The following is a 22,195-nucleotide window of genomic DNA, read 5'->3' on the forward strand; positions in this document are numbered from 1 at the left end:
TTGGTCAGCTGTAGGGACCAGAAAAAAACCCAAAAACTTATTTTGCACAGTTTCTGTACTGGGCAGGAGCCCAAGAGTTATCCCATACTTTGAGGCAGAATTTAACTTTAGATGTGCTAGTGGGTACTGAAATATCTCCAGTCCCTGGTTGATGGATCTTCCTACATACTGAAAGGAAAACCTATTACCAAATTTGCTCCATGAGAATTTCCCTTGAATTTGCACTGACAAGGCACATCTTTTGAGGTGGACTGCTATCGTATATATAGCAGTATATAACCATTATGTTCTACATGTGTCAAACTGCTGGAAAGTGTTTTCTGGGCTGTGCTGCATACGGGAAGATCCTTCACAGATCTTTATTTATTTAGTATGTACTGAATGGCTGCCTGTGATATGGAAAGACAGACTGGATTCAGCCCATGAAGTATCAAAGTTTCCAAGTTAATAGGTAAGACGATAGGGACAGACACAATGCATTATGAGGCTCACACTGTCAACCAACATTTAAAAGGCTTAGTTGAAGTTCAGTTTACATACCAATTACATACTGGACTTTAATTATGAAAGTTATAGATATACTCTTCATATAGCTTGTGGTTTTTACAGCTCAATTATAAAAGGAACTCTGTGTTATCGTTTATTTAAGAAGCCCCCTAGAAAATTTTATTTGTAGTTTGTTTCTTGGTTATGTATACCCTTTTCCTCACTCCTCATACAGTTTTTCTAGTAAGACTACTTAAGGGCTAGCACCTAAAAGAAACCTTTTTTTGTCAGCACAATGATTCAGAAGAGGATTGTTTTCACTATAGTTTTGATACTTCCTTTGGAATCTCCTCAATTACAACTTTGGTCAAACTTTGATCACGGGGCAGGGAAGCACAGAATGAATGAGCTACTGAAAACTACAAAATCCTGAAACATGTCAGAGAGTCTACAATCACAAATGACTTAGATGTTTTTACTAAAGAAACTGTTTGTCTATTATAATACTCATATTTTTAAACAGGCCAGTAGCCTGTTTAAAATAACTGTCTTAAATACTAAGACAGTATTTTCTGTTTAAGACAATTTCCGCTGTTAATAGGCAATATACAGAAAAATACAAGTGGCAGGAGATAAGACTCCTTTGGGATAACATCATTCAGTTTCTGTAGAAGCTGTATCCCAAAGAGAAAAATTTGAAAAATATATGCAATTGATTAGAAACCATTGTAGTGTTTTGGCTAAAAAAAAAAAAAAAAAAGGACAGAGAAGAAATAAGTAATTGAAATCTCTATCTGATGTAAGGAACTACACTGTAAAAATTAGTGCATTAGAAAACACATTCCGTAGTTTATTGAAGAAATTTACCACTCCAACAGCAACAGAGCTGTGACATGCTCAACTACACTAAGGGAACAAAGACCAGCTAATCAAGCACAGATCTTGTCAAACATAACACATCTTCATTCATTTCATGTTAAAATAGACTAAGACCAAATGAAAATGCCTATTCCACGGAAAGCGAAAAGCATTGCATGTTTTTCAGTTATTTAGCAAAAAAAAAAATATAATATTAAATATCCAAAGTACACAGACATATGCTTTTGTTTTATATAAGAAATACAGAAAATAAAATCTTCAAATTAACTTAGATTTCAGTCTAGTTAAATAGGTCATACTAGGAAAAAATAAAATGAGTACAGGGAAGCAAGTTATGGTACAAGAGAGATTTTGAAAATAGAAAGAGTAAAACTTCTTTCTTCTTCCCCAATCAACAAATGATGCACTATCTCTACAGGAGTTCCTTTAAAACTTAAAATATATTTTTCACAGAAACTCAGAATTCCACTGGGGGAAAAGCTTGATTGCATATCCTTCAGAGTCTAAAAGGCTGCCCATATGAACTGAATTATCCATGACATGTACCTTCAGACATTTGTAATGTGATATTTCATGTAAATTTAGACCATACCTTGGATGTGAGCCACTGGCAATGTTGATTTTATTCAGGAGCTCAGATAAGAAAAAAAATTCTGACATCCTTGCTAATCTGTAGTTGTTAACATGGAATTTCCAACATAAAGAGCATAAAAGCATCTAATTTGCTGTAGCAAATGAAAGGAAAACAAACTTTGCATTTCCTTTTCCTACTCAACCTCTAAAGTTACTCTGTTCTGTGCAAACAAAATTGTACTTTTCAAAGGCTTTTGAGATCATCATCTATCTTTTGAGTGATATATTTCAAACTTCCCCACATATATTTCAAACTTCCCCACATAATCTGCAAAATGTCATTAAATTTGAGTATGGAGGATTTACCCAAGTTAGGAAGAAAAGCCCTAGTTACAACAGGATTACTGAAAAACTGCAGTACTTTGAATAGTCTTTCTAGTTCATATGTCTCAATTTATTACATGGAAAAGCTCAGGGAGCACTATCTTTTTTTTTTCTTTTTCTTTTTTTTTTTCCTATAGAGATGTGTCAACCTAATTTGTGGCAGAAAACATCCCCTAGAACCCTAATTCCATCTTCTGTTAGCTATACACAGGATTATGGCATTTTATTTATTAGTACTTTTACAGACTTTACTTTGTGTTTTCTTTAACGAAAAAAAGAAAAAGTCTTTTCCTCCCCCCCCGCAGATGATTACAACTACAGACCTGTTTAGTACACCTGTAAGATTAAGCACAGTGCTCTGTGGAGTTGCAGTTTGCAAAAGCAGTACTTTTGGAGCTAGGAAGGTGAAGGGAGAATGCAATTTGCATCACTACAGCCCCCTGTTGACTAGTTCCTGTAGAAACATTTAACATCACTATCAACAATTGCAGCACCAGATTCTGAAGTACTTAGTAATAAATGGCCACCAAGAAACAAAATCTTCCATATTTCGATGTTGGAGAAACAACCTTGAAGTATCAGATGGGGTATGAACACTTAAAACTTGCAATTTCTCAAGGAAACACAAAAGAAAATTAATAACTGTTCAAAAATTTTAAATAGTTAGGTTCTCCACAGTATTTAATGTATAAACTGACTCTTGTTTTTAAAATAGCCAAATATTTTTGAAATAACGAATAACATGTACAACAGTACTAAAAATAACAAATTGATTTTAGCTGCATTTGTTGCATTACTTTACTTGGATGTCTAAGGAAAAAGCATTGCAGAAAGAGCTTAAATTTCTCTCTCTTCCTTTCAATCAATATTTGAGGCAAAGTTTCATCTCTAGGGCCCTTAATGGCAGGAATTCCTGGAGCCAGCAAATGAGTAATGTTAAACCTATGATTAGATGATGAGGCCATCGAAGACGCTAGACCCTAATGCTACATTCCACTTTATTCCTGAGAACTGCAGTAAAACCAAAGGCTAGTGAAGAAAGGAGTGTAAGTTATTCTTTCCCTCAAGAAAATGTTTCAAAAGCTGCTAAAAAGGGGGGAAAAAAAGTTGCATGGCATGAATGCAGAGCTCAAACACCTTAATGGATCTTTTGGAATTTTCTTGAAACTCAGGACTTCACCATTAAGTAACAAATTTTTCAAGTGCCCTGTTGGAGAAGGTTTGAAGTTCAAACCCCACTGAGGATTCCTGCCAGGGATATATTTTTCTTTTCTTTTCCCTAACCAATATCCACCCTGGCTAAAAGAGGAAGGGGAAAAAAAAAAAAAAGAAAAAGGGAAGAGTTGGCGAAAAAAAGGGAAAACAAGATTTAATGATTTCCTTATGACACAAGATTGAAGAAGAGCAACTTACAGACTAGCAAACAGCAGGTAAGTTGGAACCCTCTCCTCCAAAATCAGTTGTGAATCTTGATTATTTTCAGATAGATTCCTCAAATGTAGATTTTATTTTCAGTTACCTCTAGAAACTAATTTGTTTTCAGTACACTCTTGGTGCATGCTCTCAATGTGCAGCAGTGAATGTTCAAGTAAAGCTCCAAAAGAGTAATATTCCTTGGTAATAATGTAACAAGTTAATATGGGCATTTTATGTACTAACTTGGTTTAACGGGTACTAAAATATCTGTAGGGGTACTTGGTAAATGAAACACTGCTAATAAGTCTTTATAGAAGTGTAAAAACTTCTGAAATGATTTGGATCTGTAAGGTCATCGCATTTTTATTTTACAAAATGAGCAAAATTCTAAAGTGTTTGTTGATAATCTATTACTCTTAGCCTGAAACAGAAGGCTGTCTCTCTGAAATTAGCCAATAACACCTCTGTCAAAAACATAAAATTAAAACTGAGACATAAACAACAGAAATAGTATGAAGAATTATTTTACTTTTGAATAATTTTAGTTTTGAGTATTTCACTTGTGAAAGCTACTCAAAATGTTAACTGCTTCATATTTCTGAGAAAACTAGTACTGCTCTGTACCCCCACCTCCCCCCCTGTAATTATCCGCATTTTTAAATCAGAAATACCTCTGCCAGGTCTTGAGGACTAAGCCACATTTCTCTGCTTTTTTATATATTGACAGCTACATAAAGTATCCAGTAAGTTATGTCATGTATATCGAAAGTAATAAAGCCACCACAAAGTAGGTTTTAAAGAAAATTACTAATTCATAGAGTGATTTCAGCATAAAACTTTGACAACAGTATCTTTCTGAATAAGTTCTGGTTGGAAAAACAGGTCATACAAAAAAAAATGTGCATAATGTGCATCCATGCACTTTAACAAAGCAAACATTAAGTTGCATACTCTTGTGAATATGGAGAAGTTGTGGACCATATATATAAAAAATGCACTCTACAATAAACAGGCTACCAGAAGAGATTAATTCGTATTGTCTTATACTGAAATGGAAGAATGCAACAAACACCAAGATATAATTCTTAGTCTGGCAGTAATCTAGCTCTTTGCAAATAAACTAATACAATTAAAACCAGAGAATGTCTTACCTGTGAACAAAGCAGCATGACAAGTTCAACCACTGAGGTACTTGACTTCATACAAACCAGACCTGCAATTGAGAGTCAAAGAATAAATTGAAAAGGTTGGTGATATGTAGCTATTACAGCTTGATGGTTTCAGCAATTCTATAAAATATCTGAGTGGTATTAATCACTCAAATTCACTGAAAAAAAATTTCAAGCACAAACATCTGAGAGCTTAATTCAAACATATTAAAATGTTCAGAAAGCATCAGAGAATCATCTTGAATAATACATACCAGCTTCAGGAAAGAATGTTTTAGAATTGGTCGCTATTTAGGTAAATAAATAAATAACCAGATAGACAGCAATAGATACAGACATAGATACATAGATAGACAGATATGTACTTACATAAATACCTATCTATGTAATCCAAAGCGATTCAATATATAATAAACATAAGAAAACAACCTTTGAATCTTAAATAATGTAAATTCTTAACAATAAGCTGGCCACATATTAATAGGTAGAAGTTATTTTCATCTGGTAATGAATTAATGAAATAGGCATTAATATGAAATCCTATTTTTGTTAAAATTATAAACCATCATTTGTAGGCCGTGTTGCTTAGAACAAATATTGAATTATGCAGTGTTACTGTTACTCTTTTTTCTTTTTTGCACTTAATTAATCAATACCAAATACAATTTCCAGTATTGTAAATACCTAAGTATTTAAAAATTGCATTGTAAGGAGACCAGAAGGAAACTACACTTCTGTTAATTTTGTATATGGTAGCTTCTGTTACCTAAAACCATACAGACAATGATATGATGACTTAGGGCATCTTCTAACACACATTGGTTGTATTAGAAGAACAATAAATTCACAAATACAACCCTTGTAAGTAAGAACTAAATAGGAAGCTGAACAGGAAACTGATGTGCTTTAAGTAGGTTTCTACAAACAGCGATTAGAGACAAAAGCACTCCTACACAATAGCACATATATTTATTGTGGGTAGTGGATAAATACCCTTTTGTGCCTATTTTGCTAACAACCCCATCCTTATTGTATAGTAACACAGAACAAGCTGTAAGAAGCCACCAGGATTCCATTCTATCAGATATGTAGGCAGACAGTTAACTAATGAAATAAGAGGCAGATGTGCAAAGCTCATTTAGGGAGACAATTGCTGTAATTGATCAGCTATTCTCATGCTCAAGTACTAGAGGATCAGAAAGATTAATGGGATACTTATCACCTGCAAGCTACCTCCACTGTTTGAAAGCTGACAAAGAAAAATCTAAACAGGAGTCTGAACTCTACAGTTGAGCCAATGCAGGTAGCACAGATATATCAAATATTTTATCATAGAATGTTCTCTGGTTTACTACTAATTCACCTCATGCTCTGTAAAACTAAAAAAAATATCTTTTTGGTTACACATTCACTTATTTTTCAAAATCATTGAAACATAAAATAGTTTGGATCACTGTGGGTGCCTGAGGTGTCTTAAACCAGGATCAAACTAAAATAATACTCCTAGAAACACATTCCCATACTACAGGCTTCAATATTTGTAAATGTCTTAATCTTCTGATTTTATACCAAAAGAACAAATATATTCATAATGAGCATCATACATAGCTCTGAAAAATAGACCAATTACATTACATAACAAGTGTTTATGCATCAGCAGTGAATTCTTTGTATCTTCACCAGGTTTACAAAAAGAAGAGAAAACTTGGTGTAAGATACACACTTTAAAGGGAAACACATTGTGAGTATTTCCTGGTTTAATTCATTAAATTAGAAATTCTTAATTTTCAAAGAGTTGGTGCCACTTATGGCACTTGTGTGGCTTCAAATAATATGAAAAAAAAAAAGTTTGGAGCATGAATGAAAAAAAAACCCACATGCCTAAAACTGCACAAAGTTAGGGTAAGTACTCATTATTAGGAACGTAAAATTTTCTATGTAAGTTCTTTATATACTAAGTCTAACTTTTTATATAGCCTGATGGTTCAATGGGCTTGAGTAAAGTGGTTGCCTGACATAGAATTGATGCCTTTTCTCCATTTGTCTGGACATCACTTGATCGTTTTTGCTTATCACAGTTAATGAACTGCAAGCTTGGATGTTGCATTCTAGCACCAGAAAAGAGAACCAAACTGATTTTGGTGAACTTCAGAAACAGAAAGAGAAGGATACATCAGCACACCCTTTAGTTGTACCCAGCTCTGTTACTGCCTGTTGATCACGAAATCCATTGATAATAGCCATTAAGACCTCTTATAACCAACAGTATTCAAAACCTGACATTCTAAGAGGTTGTTTTTCATGTAAAAAAGAAACAAATAACTACCTTAGACATGATAGTTTATGGTGTCAAAGATGAAGGGGAGATCTTATTGCTCTTATAACTACCTGAAAGGAGGCTGTAGTGAGCCACTGTCGGTCTCTTCTCCCAAGTAATTAGTGATAGGATAATAGGAAACGGGCTAAGTTGTTCTAGGGGAGGTTTAAACTGGATATTAGGAAAAATTTCTTCACTAAATGAGTGGTGAAGTGTTGGAATAGGCTGCCTATGGAGCTGGTGAAATCACCATCCCTGGAGGTCTTCAAGAAGAGTGTAGATATGGTAGTTCGGTTACAGTTGGACTTGATCTTAAAGGTATTTTCCAGTCTTAATGGTTCTACAATTCTACGATGGATGCAAGGAACAACCTTTGACAGAGGGCTCAGTCTACAGCAGAAATGAAGTGTGCAGCACTGAAGTTGTAAATAAAAAAAATAGGAGTAGCTGTGACAGCAGATGGAGAATCCCATGCATATTCATGGGCAGGAAAAAGGAAATAGAAACATAAACACATTCTGTTCACCTTTAACCATTCATATCATATATTCCTTGAAGTAAAAAAAAAAATAAATAAATGCAGAAATATGAAAGATTCATAGCAGGGCCATCATTTCACATTACAAGTTTCTTGCTTATCAGCTTCTTCCTCCCAACTCAGGGACTCTTTCCACTCAAATCATAGGAGGGAAAGTGTGTGCCTTCCATTATATGCTCCGTTTCCTTCTTCTTAACTGCAAAGTGCTCTGGTTTTGTGTCCTTTGTGCTTCTTCCCATTTTTGCTCATTCCTGATTTGAAATAAATAAAGATTTTTTTCTTCCTGTTATGCAAAACAGAGCTCATCTTCAGAGTTTACTGTCAGAGCTGTTGTGCAGTCAATACTAGAGAATGATGAGATCTAATGAAGGACAGATCCATTTCTGCTTGTTAGGAAAAACTGTCAGAATGCAATCTCTGCTTGATGAAGATTCCACATAATCAAAAGCTGAAGGAGCAAGTCAAGGAAGAATCCCTGTCCTGTTCAACTTAGCCTACACAGACCAGGAAAAAAGATAATTTTAATGCTGTTCTGGGTTTTAAGTCTGCATGATCCTCTAGTCTACAAAGTCCAACTTGTATGAACTGCTTTTGGCTTGGTACAGACACTAAAATAATTTCCTGCAGCAGATGGTATATATTCTAACAGAAATGATAAGAAAAAAAAAAAGAAAAAAGAAAGAAACAGGGAAAAAAGGGGTGAAACAAGGAAAAAAAGGGAAAAGGAAAATAAAAAAGCAGAAGAAAATGTTCTACTCCCATTTTACAGACAGAAGAGAGGGCACAAACTGGCTGAGGTATCTTCATAAAAATCCAAAATAGAATTTGTAGCACAAATCAGGAAAAAGATCAATTTTTTCAGTCCAAAATGCACGAGCAACTGCCTTTATTCTTCCTTTTCACCATTTTTCAGGATTTGACAGAGATTTTTAGTGTTCAAAATTCTATGTTTTAACTCTAGAAACAAAAATGATAACAAGGTTTGAGAAATAATGGCTTCTCTGACTGAGAACACACAAATCTATTTTCAGTTATATTCCACCCTCCCCACCCCCTCTTTACTCCAACGAGAAAATGTATTTGCAATTCCAGCTAAAACTGTTGCATGCATTCTTTAGCTGCAGATAAGTTCTTCTTATACCATCTGTATCAAATGCCATTAAGGAAGCTAATGTAATTACTAAAATACAAGTGGATATTTCCTGCATACAGGAAGGTTAAAAAGGTCACTGTTTAACTGAATGGAGTACGTGCTCTTTATGTGTGCTGTTCTTAGTACTTTTCTTCATGGTCTATTCTCAGTCCATTAAACATAGCCAACGAAATTCAGCAATTTGATGGCAACAATGACCACATATATATAGATGCAAAAAATGGGAGCATCAAGTGCGTGACCTTAGCTAATCTGGAATAAATGATGTATGCCTGGCAATTATCATGAAGTGCTCTGGTATACTTGACTTCTTTTTCAGTGTTCTTCTGTTGGCCCAAAGATATGCTAATTATTCCTTTTCACTATGACTTATTAATGTCTAAAAAAAGATTAATTTCAACTGTACTATTTTAGTCATGCCTGTGGCATTAGTGAAGTCATGGGTTCAAAACCTCTAAGTCACCATGCTGAACTAGTCAGTGTGAATTTCTATTTTGAAGAAATAGGATGTAGGCTGATAAAATCAATTGCAAGAAAAAAAATCCTTATGAAATAAGATCATGGTTTTGAACTTCTTTTTATTATTATTAATACAATGTGCGTATGAGTCTAACTGAATACCACCACAATTTCATCTGGTCTTTATCAAGGTTTGCCTGCATTTTCTTTCAATGATTTTACTTTGTGTCAACGTAAACCCTTATTGGAACTGGAATCAATTGTAATATCAGTAAAACCAAAAGTTAAATGTTTTTATATCTTATGCTCAACTCAGGAAAAAAAAGATGCAATTAATTACATTTTAGACCCTGCAGAAATCTTTCACTCAATTATAGCTCCTACTTAGCTGAAAGTCTCAGGTATAGCCAAATATAAATCTTGAGAAAGTTTAATCTGTATAAATCACCTTGCAGAGAAAACTTGGCTCTTATTACTCCTGTACAGCATGTCATTTAAACTGGAGCATATTGTACAGAAAAATATTGCTTATGACATGCTATTATAAGCATTATTTTATTGACATATGAGAAATGCATAAAATGTAGTTAGAAAAGAGCACAAGGTCCTATAACTGGACATGAAAAAAAAGAGAAATACTAGAATTTTTCTTTTTAATTTGTATTTTTGTGAAATCAGCTATTTTTTTTCCTCCTACTTTTCCTCTTCCATGTACTTTAAACAGAACTGCATTATTTCAAAATTTTCACTATACTTACTCACACCACAGTATCTCTTCTCATAACTCTCATTGACTTCTGCAACAAGAAGCAGAGTAGGAATTTTCTGCTGGGAACTACTGCTCACAAATTGTGTCTTCATTTTTGATAGACTCTTCCCTTACACTCTGTTCAACATTTGTTAGGAATGGTATAACAAAGCTTTGAGGACAGTTCATGCCAGTGACAGAAAGTAAAGCCTGCTTTGGCTGTGACAGTACTATGAAAAAAAAAAGTGATGGTGACATTTTGGTTGGAAATGCAGCTGTTCCTTCATGTGTATTTGTTCTGGCAAAATGTATTTCTTCTGCCAGAAAAATCTTATGGCAAATATTTTCTTGAAATATTCCAATTTAGAATCAAAGAAATACATTTAGGATTTCTTTTTTGACCATTAACTAAAATTGTGTGGGTAGTTTAAATCTGTACTATTTCCTCTCCACCATATGTTGTCATTCAGAGAAACCGTTGTGAAACTGTGTGAAGCCTGGATTCAAACTGGTATTTTCAATCAATTATCACATTGCTGGTGAGTTCCCTACAGATCTGAAAACAAGCAGTATGAAGGGAAAATACAAAGATAGGTGATAAGTTTGAAAGTATAAGCTAAGTATGTCATCACGGGAAAACAAAACCAAACAAAACACCCCCTCCACCCCCACCTCCCCCACCCCCCCCCAAAAAAGGCAACAAACAAAAAATTGCATTAAATGATGCAATGTTTTGCAAAATCACACTCCAAATTGGGTTTAGAAACATACATATGTCGCATACTTTGTAGACATTTAAAATACACTAATGATCTTAACACATGAAAAGTGAAGGCTGGCAAATATTCACGAATTGCAGAAAGTCTGCAGATGGAAATCATAGCCGTGTTGCAAAATAATTACAACTTCGCTTTTACGAGATGAAAGGGAAACACTATTCCAATGAACATAACTCACTAAAATAACAAAGTCAAGGTCATGAATTTAACAATTCCATTCAGCAACCCTGTCTGGCAGAACACAACATTACCATCCACTCTAGGGACCATGAAGGATGGCTGTATTACTACTCCAGAACATCCTTTTCACGGTTAGATCTCCTTTACAGAGCTGAGAAGTGACATAGAAAAATGAGATGAACACAAATTTGACTCAGTGTTTTTTTTCAGTTGATCAAGAAATTTATACTTTTTGCAGGACCTTTCGTAACAGTGAAAGGCACTGCACAATGCACACTATATTCTTTATATCCAGTACCTGAAAATTTAGGAAAGGTATCATCCAGGTTATGAAATACCTTTAAAATATTACCAGAAATCTTTAAAACTCATAAGATTACACTTCAAATAAACACTGATAGATAAACATAAAAAGCAGGTTTTAGTCTGTTGAAATCCAACTCAAAACAGTTCAGCCTTTTTTGCCACCTTTGTAAAATAAAGTACATCATAATACTAGGACACTGTCTAAAATAATATGAACATTATGTAACAATTTCTTAAATAATTTTACTGAAGTAAGAAAGCCTATACTTCTCCACTGCAGTTACTCAAAAGGAATCTAAATGAGGAATACAAAATATCCAGATGGAACCACAGAATGGCAAAAACCCTTGAGAGCATACCCACAGAGAGGGGATTTACTACAATGTGGACGTGATTAACTTTTTTAAAATTCCTGATTTTCAGACTATGATCCCATGAGCTGTAATGCTATTGACAAAATTGATGCTGGTGCCACGTTACTCTGTAGAGTCTAGCCTTATACCAGTGTATGAAATTTTGTCAGTTTTCCATTAGTGCTAATGGGATGCACAAATTCACATTCTTTGGTTGAAAGGGAGATCGCTTAATCTATTAAATAAAACCCACTACCACTGTTAAGTTTAGTATCTCACTGAACATTTTCAAAACTGATCCAGTTTTCCATGTAGCACCTGTGGTAATTTTTTCTTTGGCCAATGGCCCTTTGGGATTTCTCTTAATACAGTATCTCTTTGGATGGATCTCTGTTCCAAAGTCTGTTATGACATAGTGAACTAATATGCTTATCTAATTGCTATACCAGGACAGATCAAAAATGCATAACAATCTATCATGTATCAATTGAGAAATTGTTCTAATTAGCACTAATAACACAAAAATTATCCTTTTAATAAAAAATAATATACAACAAATGTTAATTATAATAAAATAATACCCTGATAAATTTAAATAAGGCAGACTATTTCAGAATAATGTGATACTCATTATATACTAGAATTGAATTTGGAAAATAAACGTTGCCTGTTCCTCTGAAGTCCCTTTAGAGACAAGTCAAAAAAATCAAACCAGTGACCACACTGCATTGCAGCTGATGAAATTAAAACAGCCCTAATCTTAAATATATCTATAAAGTTGAACGATTACTTCTCTGTTGAATTCTATTTCAGTTTCAGGTACTTGAGTAAATGATAATTGTTTTATTTCAGTGGAAGCCTGGAATAACTGAAATGTAAAGAACGCTTACACAGAGGTTCTGGAAAGTCCAAATCGTGGTGTATTTATCTAGAAAGAATCTTCATGAATAACATTCTCATTTTATTTTTTTTTTTCCCCAAACACTTAATAGTCCACTGTGAAAAGTAAAATACGATGCTGAAAGTCTCCTGATTTCCTCTTTTATTCTATGATATAATTCAAATAAGCAGCTCAGAGTTGTGGCTAAATTTCTGCCATGGCTGCTTCCCTGGAAATTTTATTTCAATGAATGGACTAAGAAAAAAAAACAAAAAAGTAATTTAGAATTTAATTTAGCATGTGCAAAGGTGTGAGAATTTTCAAGTTTTGGCATGTGATAATTTCTCAGGATGCTATTCCTCTCCTGATCAAGCTACTATTTTTGTGATTACATTTGTAGAAAAACTGCCAAATAAAAACAGCCAATACCAAAGAAGCTGCCACATATTCAATACATCTGGGAAAAAAACCCCAATGGATATTCTGAGATTTTTATGTTCTACTGGTCCCTCCCAATTTTCTCATTTAGATGAAGAAATATCTACCTCTCCTTCCTCCATTTTCCTCAGTCCTTCACCTCCTCTCAAATCAGGAAACACACCTTGGAAGAATTATCTGAACAGTGAATTATTTTCAAAGTATGCAAACAGAAATCAGAACACCACTTTCACTCAATAACCATAAATAAGCATTTATAGCTTAACTACAACTATGATGCTTTCTCTTAATCTCAAGAATCTTCTGCAAGTTTTTCTAAAGCTGTCAAAAGTGACATCCTGGACAAGATGAATCATAAGTATGATGCCAAATGACAGTTTCTAGAATATCATACTGTCCTTAAAAATGTACTACTCAATGCTATTTTTTTACTTAGGAATGAGGTTTTATTTTTCTCCTGAAATTTATCAACTTTTCCTTAGCTTCCTTGTATAACTTACTCCTATTTGATGCTCTGTTTTCTATGTTTTTTTTATTGTTATTTTTGTCTTCCCCCCCCGCCAAGGAATTGTCTTTTGTATCTTTCTACTACTACCTTCCAGTTCTTTGTTAGATCCTTTACTATCGTTACAGGAAATATTATTGTCATGGCATGACACAATTGAATGAAAACAAACAAACAAACAAAAACAGGCAAGAAAAGGATAAGCTGCACAGCAGTAAAAACACTCTGTACTTCTTACTTCCTTATATTTATTCTCTTTGGCAACCTTGGGGCCATGCTGAAAGATCAGTGAGTGAAGCAGTGCGGCTTTACATAGGAAGTATAATAAAACCTTCCAAAACTCATGCAGCTTCCTAAATTTCTAAGGCCTAAATTTCTAAGCTACCAGGTAATTTTTGTATCTATCTGAGCAAACTGTTGTTTTTTTCAGAGGATAATTTTTTTCTGAGATTTTCACAGCAAGGGAGAAGAATGAATCAACATTTCCATGCTGAACTTTGTTGACCTTAGTTGGCAGCCATCAGATATTGCTCCCATCCTGAAGCCCTACTGACAAATGGTAATCATTCTAAAACAGTGTCTCTCAAAGCACAGAACCATGTCATACAGTCACAGATCTCTTGAAATAACTTGTATTTCTTGTGTTTCAGTTTTCTTTATTTACTTGACAGTAACACTGTTATGAGCTCTCCCTAGACCTGCTTTGACATCACTTTGCCATCTTAATTTGACATATCACAACTGTCTCTGTTGTCTGACAAGTTCTTTCAGCATGAAGGTTTTGCAGTGCAAGAAAATCTCCACAGACAATGTCATTATTAGTATAAAAAGACTGGATCATAAAATTCCATATACCAACAGACAAAAATAAGACATGATACAAGACAATATATATTTAGCAGGTTTTTTTTTTTAGGTTAATTTTAACATAAAGTTGCATTAAACACAGCAAAGATACATTCTCTTAGTCCTTGCAAAATTAATCCCAGGTCTGTAGGGAGTCTGCTAACATTTACATAAATCAAGCCTGATGGTTCATTAATGTTTATGCTATTTTCCATATTTTTTTCTCTATCAAAACCAAAGGACTCTATAAATAGGTGTGGTTTTCAGGTTCAAATGTAGTAGTGTCTCAATTAATTGATCCAATAGTTTTTGTGGAATATTCTTTGTTTATTCTTTGAAGGCAAAGAAGCAGGCATATGCACATCCAATAAGATGAATTGTAGAAGTAAAGGAGTTTTGTAACCTTTGTCCGTGATTGAAAGGTTTCAGTCTGGGTCATAAGAACAGGTGATAAGTAGACACAAAGTTAAGGAACACAGAAGGAGAATCTGTGACCAGCTCTAGTAAGATTAGTTGTGTGAAGAACCTGGACATATAGCTCAGGCTATATGGAAAGGGATTATTAGACTGTGCCTCATGAGAAACACATCTTTCAGGGCAAAAATCTGATACAGAGATGTTATTCGCACCCCATAGTATACCAAAGTTAGATCGTTCTCTGGAAAATACTGCAAGGATAATAAAGTAGATTGATTCAATTTTTAAAAAGCTTTCAGAGGACAAAGGGTGGGGCAAATACCAGCCTAACAGTTTCAAGTCCAAAATCAGGCAGAGTCCCCTGCTGAGTTCTGAATGATGAATTAAGTGGAATAAGAACCAGAGAACCTCTGCCTGTGGGGAGCTTCACTCACAGCATGAACATCCTGTAGATACTAAATACCTTTATGGCATACCACCTCGTTTTTCTTTGGACCTGGACAGTAGTGGAGAAAATACTATGGGGGGAAAAGGTGGCTGTTTTAAAAAAGAAATTGTACAACTTGGTCCAGTGTTACCATGCAGTAGCACTGCTGTATAGCTGATATGATGAGTCCACCTACAGGCTATGTTACAGTAGTGCCTGTATGTGTTAAGAACTTTCTCAAGAATCCTTAAAATACTAATTTCCTTGAAATAACATTAAATCAATCTCTTGCTACTCTTTTTTTGCAGTAGAGGGTAAACTTACTTCAAACAAACAAAAAACCCCCAACTAAACAAATGAAAAAAACCACAGCCATCTGACCTGGGTGATATTAGGAAAAAGGAGTATGAAGTCATCAGGGAGGGAATTTCTTCTAGAGTTTTAAGGCAAAAATAAAAAGCCAGTCTGGAATACAGGCTACTAACTTCAAAAAGAAACTTGTGAGGAAGTGCCCAACACCAATGGACCACAAAAAAACTCCTTTAGTCACTCTTTTAAAGGCTCCACTATTCTGTGTATGTCTTTACATGCTTTAAAAGAACAGCAATAGATATTTGGTTTCTAGAAGCATAACGTTTATAGTAGCATTTTCTCAGTAATTTAGTAGCTTTAAACTTTTGGTGGCTTCTGCATTTTCAAGGATAACTTTCAGAGTTTCCCATCAGCAAACTCCACTACTTTACATTGTTACCAGCTGTTGTTTTCCTGAGGGCATGTATTTATTTCTTTTAATGCATTTTCACTGCACTCTTTTAACCCCTTCTTTTGAGTACATGTTGTTGATTCTAAACTTTGTAATTACTCTCACATTTTCAGTCTTTTTTTCTCCATTGGCAAAGCAACAGAACCACCTCAATCTAGGACATATAACCCAAGTGCCAACAACAATTTCTACCCTTAAGTTACAGTGGGACCACACAAGCCAAAAACAAAGGAGAGGGCATGAGCAGTTAACCTCTGTTACATAGCCTAATACATCTTAGTAAGTGTCCAATTCATTAGACAGGGATATGTGTAATTAATTATTAGCAGGTTTACTTTCAAAAAGGTGCCAGATGCTATGCATTTCATAGTTGCTATCTGATCTCTGATCTATAATGTTTCCTGCTATGTTAAACATCTGTTCAGAACACACTTCTGCACACAGGAACTTCAGTAGTTCAAGAGTTAAACCTTTAAAATCAAATTAATGTGTATTCTCTTTACTTTCTGGGGTTTGTAATGATATCCCTTTAAAGGAATCATAAAGCAATATTATATGAAAGGAAAAAAAAAGTTATGTACTTGGGGGGGGGGAGGGGGTGTCATTCTAGTTGAAGATAAGCGACTTCTGCTGTGGCACCTGCTCTTCTGCTCCTCCTCTGAGCCAGTATTGGAATCCGTCTTGCCACTAGAAGTGTATTCCGAAAAACTGTGTGGAAGTTGAGAAGCTTTGAGCCTTGACTCTGATAGAGTACGTATACATAAATAGACAGATTTGAATAGCTATTTCATCACTCCTTTGTTCCTACCATACAGACTTGGGGAAAATAGGTGTTATTTTCTGCCTCCATGTGTATCTGACTCATAAAGGTTTTATAGAAAGAAACACTTCCAGTCCAGAAGTGTTTGCAGAACTATGAACATACTGTGCAGTCCTTCAGTAGGACACCAAGACCTAATCATAAGTAGATAATTTCTTACAAGCCTAAAATTAGAAGTTCTAAATTAATTAACTTCCCCCCCCCCCGCTTATGAAGGCATTACAACATGTGCAGGCAGGAGTTCTAACATCAGCAACATTTTAAATCTTATCCACTAGAGGATTTCAAGGAGTTCCATGCCCTGTTTCAAAATTGCCTATTGTTTTCTTCAGGGTAAATTGCAAATTACTTGCAGAAATTAATAAAGTGAAAAAAGGAAAACACTTTAAAAAACATCTTCACAGTGCAAATCAACCCTGAAAGATTATAGCAACATGAAGTTATTCGGTGTATTGTTTTTAAACATACTGAAGAAAAGCACTATCTGCAACTCATTATTTTTCCAAACTCATTATTTATACAGGGCTTGTTTCTGGATAGCAGTGTGATTTCACTGGGATCTTTTTGCAGGTGTTTACAATGAAAGATAGAAAAGAAATCTATGAAGAGGATTTCTACAACCACAAATTAAGGAAAGTGATCTTCCAGATCACTGGCTTGAACTTCACTGAGCTAAGCCTGAAGCATCAACTCTTACTAGACATTGAGGAATGCACACTGAGACACCTGGGGCATACAGAAAGAAAGGAGCGGGAAATGGCACAGCAGAGAAGAAATACATTATGAACTCCTCAACCTTTAAATCAGTTCAGAGTTCCTGCCCCAATACAAACCAAACAATCCACAAGATTCCTGACTCTAATTGACCAGAGTGACCAAGTAAGACACACACAGAGCAAATGACACTAGCCTGATCTCCCCACAGAAGCATTTTTAACATTCACCTTGATTTCTAACATGAATTCTGTGATATCTAATAGGGTTGAGTTCCTACTGCTCTCTCTTCCCTGTTTTATCAAATTGCTTTTGTGTTCCTTTTGTGTGCTGCAATATGCACAGTATTGTACCAACACTGTATATCTGTATCTACATCCAGTACACAGCACAGCTGCAAAAGAACCACGTTAGATTTTCTTTGAGTTACTTTTTAGTTTTCCATTTTTTTCACCACACAATGATGGCATAGCCTAAATGACAGTGAAGAACAAATAATTGAAGTTGATTAAGAAATTAGTGCCTCAGTCAAGATATTGTAGGCTATCTTTTCTTTACAGGAATACCTATACTCATGAATGCTGTATAAAAATAGTATCTTTTACACATCCTCTGTTAAACTGGCCAATGCATTGAAAAGCTATCAAGGGAGTAAAATGCTGATCCTCCTCACTCAATGTGAACGCATAAGTCCCACACCCTCATGAAATCACATTTAAGTATATGTATAGCTATGCATTCACACACTTGCAAGAGCCTCTGAAGTCTGGGACCAAATTACGTTTATTATGAGCCTTTTGTGAGGCTTGTCTAAATCAACAAACTTCATTATGCAGAAAGAGCAAAAAAAATGAGCTGGAGACTAAAGAACTTATTTTCTTTAAAAAAAAAATAAATAAATTATATATATCCACACACAAACACTAAAAAAAAAGCAGTAAAAAAAGGAGTTTATTTCATACAGTGACTTGAAAACTGGCCATATTTCATGCCTCAGGGGAAGATTATATATTCTCAACTGCAGAACAAGAAAAAAACCACACTTTTTCACTGATCCCTGCAAGTGGCTAGCTGACACGGAAGTACATCCATCTAAGACCATGAGAACAAATGCAGCTACGGCAATGTTAGAGCAATTTAAGGTTAATGCAGAGTATCATTCCTTGCAAGATATGGCACAGATGAAATGGGGATTCACAGGCTCCAAAGACACAAAGAGAGCTCCCAAACCATTCAGTAAATATGTTATTTTTTTTTTTCCTCCTGAGAAGCTGGATTGGAGACTATATTTAGAAAGAACATTTAAAACAGTCACAAAGACTCCAAGTACTGCGTTCTCAAATGTTATTTACCCTGATAAGGCATTCTTTTGGTAGAAAGGTTAAGACATCCTGGAGTATCCAACTTCTTTTTATCTGTTCTCTTCGGTACATCAAACAAATCAATTTCCTTGCATTCTACTTCATGGAGTTTATCTTCCATTCACCAATCACTCTTGTGCCCTGGTCTTTTGTTCCCTCTGCAGTGTGTGTGTATCATTCTTGAAGTGCTGACTATAGAACCGGATGACAGGAGTTTTACTGAAATTGTGCACAGAAAGGAAATCACCTCCTTGTATATTCTTCTTAGGCATCTAGGTACTGAACAAGTCTTTGTGCCTCAGCACTGAGCTAAGAGAACCCAGAATATGAAAATTATTATAATAGTCCCTACATTTTTTGAGTGGCTTCATCCCTCACCTCCTACACCTTAGGTACAGTTTATATTATTGCTTCCTAGAGCCTGGACTCAGCATTCGGCTGTGTTGAAATCCAGTTTTTTCTTGAGTTTCAGTTATTCCACAAAATGATTTAATGTACCCCTCCAGTGGAATGTTTTTTGCTTTCTTAGTTTGCGTATCTCTGTCTACGCAGTAAGCTTTCTCTAGAACAATCCTGCACCGTAATCAAGACTGTTAATAAAAATATCAAAATAGGATCAAAAAGTGGCGTATAGGAATTTCGCCACTATGAACAGCTTCAGGTTTTACTTATGTACTGCTAATTTCAGTTAATGTGCTTTCAAAATCATAACATTATCTATTTTTTTTTTTTTTTTTCTCTCTTACTTGCTCATACTTAGTAATTAATTTATTTTGTTCAACATGTTGGCTACATGCTGAAAAGGTTCTGCAAGATTTCTAAGAGCAAGCCAAGGGTCACGTTAAGCACCAAAAAGTATTTTGATTTTTCCAGAAGGTCTAAGGGATTTCCAGACTTCTACCATATCCCAGCAAAATAGTTACAATGTTCTTCCTCATTGTTCAGAAATAAATTGTGCCAGCATTGGTAGATGTGATGCCACCATTGAGATGCCACACTTGTGGTCCTTGAGAGCTTTTAAGCAGTGTCATTTAGCACTCAAGTTCTATCTGTGGTTACCAAAGGAATGTTTTCAGCAATGTTTCAATTGTTTCAAGAAGCTTCCTGTCAAACACCATACAAAACTAGTCCATCACCACTTCTCCTGAATATTTTCATAGGGCCATGTGGTGAGTTAATGAGGAGAAACAGATTCTGCTCATATTGGCATGAAAATGTTTTCTTTTTAATCTGATTTGAATTGTGCATGTATCAAATGTATGCCAAAAATATTCCTAAGAGCTCTTTTGGAGAAAGGCTACTTGGCTGACCTTCTACCCAGGTAACTGACACTGAAAGACGAAAAGCATTGGTAATGTTTGTTTGGTATCCCCCTAAAAAGAAGGGAAAGCATTTTTTCTTACTATGTTTCTATCTTGGACCTATTTTGTGACAGTTCAGGACACTCCAAGAAGAGCTGTAGTGAAAATACTTTTACCCATCTGTGCTTAACAAAAAGAGGATATAGCTGTTCTTTCAGATACCGATCAGATTACACTTGCCTGTAACATTTTCACCTAAAAGCTAGAATGTTGTAATGCTCTTCTCATGTGAGGGAATTTGCAGACCATATGGAAACTAGAGTTAGTGAAAACATATCTGTGCAAGTGTTAAATGGAACTCCACAATGAGCGCTGCCAAGCTTAAATATGTGACCTACACATATTGCATGTTTGTTTCCAATTAGATTCTATATGGACAATTTTAACCTTTGCAACTTCTGTTCTCTGTGGCATTGAAAGACCCTCACTTGGTGAACCACAGTAGTGATGGGCTGGTTTTGGTATACTCTGAAATTACTTCCATTAGATTGCAAATCAGTCCCTTTCACCCTATCAGAGGACACTAATTCTGGGAAGTTAAATATCCAGACTGTAGTAAGATACCTTTGAAGAAAGAACTGGTGGTGGAAAAAGGGGCAAAAATGAGCACTACTGCAGAAAGTAAACAGACTAAGAGTTTTACCAAGAACTATGTTCTTCAATGTCAGGTTTCCACACCACAGAGCTCCTCTGCTACTAGGCACACTTGGAGTTTTCAAGAACACAGAATCACTGAATGGTTTGGGTTAGAAGGGACCTTAACGTTATCTAGTTCCAATCCCCCTCCTACTAGACCACGTTGCTCATGGCCCCATCCAACCTGGTTTTGAACATTTCCAGGGTTGGAGCCTCCATGATTTCTCTGGGCAACCTGTTTCAGTGCCTCACCACTTTCACGGTGAGGAATTTCCTCCTAATGTCTAATAGAAATCTAGCTTCTTCCAGTTTGAAGGCATTACCCCTAGTCCTATCATTATATGCCTTTGTAATAAGTCCCTCTGCAACTATCTTGTAGGCCCCCTTCAAACGCTGGAAGGGTCTACCTGGAGCCTTTTCTTGTCTAGGCTGGAAAACCTCAACTCTCTCACCCTATCTTCATAGGAGAGCTGTTCCATCCCTCTTATCATCTTTGAGGTCCTCCTCTGAATCTGCTCTATCAGACACTGCTAGAGTCCCCAGTCTTGAGCTGGGGACTCTAAAACTGGACATAGTACTCCAGGTGAAGTCTCACCAGAGTGAGAAGCATAGAGGGGGAGATTTGCCTTTGCACAAGTGCAGGTGGACAATGTCCATTGCTCTTCCCTTGTCCATCAATGCTGTTACCCCTTCATAACAGGCCACCATGTTTGTCAAGCACAATATGCCTCTGGTGACACCATGCTGGCTACCAACACTCACCTTCTCATTTTTCATGTCTTAGCAGAGCTCCCAGGAGGATCTGCTCCATGATCTTGCTGGGCACAGAGGTGAGATTCTCTGGCCTATAGTTCCCTGGATCTTTCTTTTTTTCTCTGTTTGAAAATGGTGTTACATTTCATCTTCTCCAGTCAGTGAGAACTTCACCAGACTACCATGACTTCTTAAATATGATGGATAATGGCTTAGCAACTTCATCTGCCAGCTTCCTCAGGACCTGCACATGGATCCCATCAGGTCCCATGACTTGTGATTCCTCAGGTGGTCTTGAGTTTGATCTTCACTTAGAGTGTTTCTTCACTTTTCCAGTTCTTGCTTTCACCTTCTGTAACTTGGATGGTATGATTAGAGCCCTTTCTGGTGAAGACTGAAGCAATAAAGTCATTGAGTACTTCTGCTACTACTTCTACCCAGTGACCAGGTCTTCTGTTTCCTTGCAGAGAGGACCCATTTCTTCTCTAGTCTTTCTTTTGTCATTGACATAATTAGCTTTTCTTGTTGCCCTTG

The 22,195-nt window shown here is 35.7% G+C and overlaps 1 protein-coding gene across 5 annotated transcripts in view; it reads right to left on the bottom strand.

The window, feature by feature from the left end:
* Window positions 1-22,195, bottom strand: part of NBEA (neurobeachin) — a 486,697-nt gene that overhangs the window by 256,377 nt on the left and 208,125 nt on the right. For all 5 annotated transcript variants that reach the window (XM_054164764.1, XM_054164763.1, XM_054164761.1 and 2 more), the window contains one exon: window positions 4,890-4,951. In XM_054164764.1, the coding sequence (XP_054020739.1) occupies window positions 4,890-4,951 (62 nt within the window). The remainder of the gene's footprint in view (window positions 1-4,889; window positions 4,952-22,195) is intronic.

The sequence above is a fragment of the Dryobates pubescens genome, chromosome 10, assembly GCF_014839835.1.
Source record: "Dryobates pubescens isolate bDryPub1 chromosome 10, bDryPub1.pri, whole genome shotgun sequence".
Lineage (NCBI taxonomy): Eukaryota > Metazoa > Chordata > Aves > Piciformes > Picidae > Dryobates > Dryobates pubescens.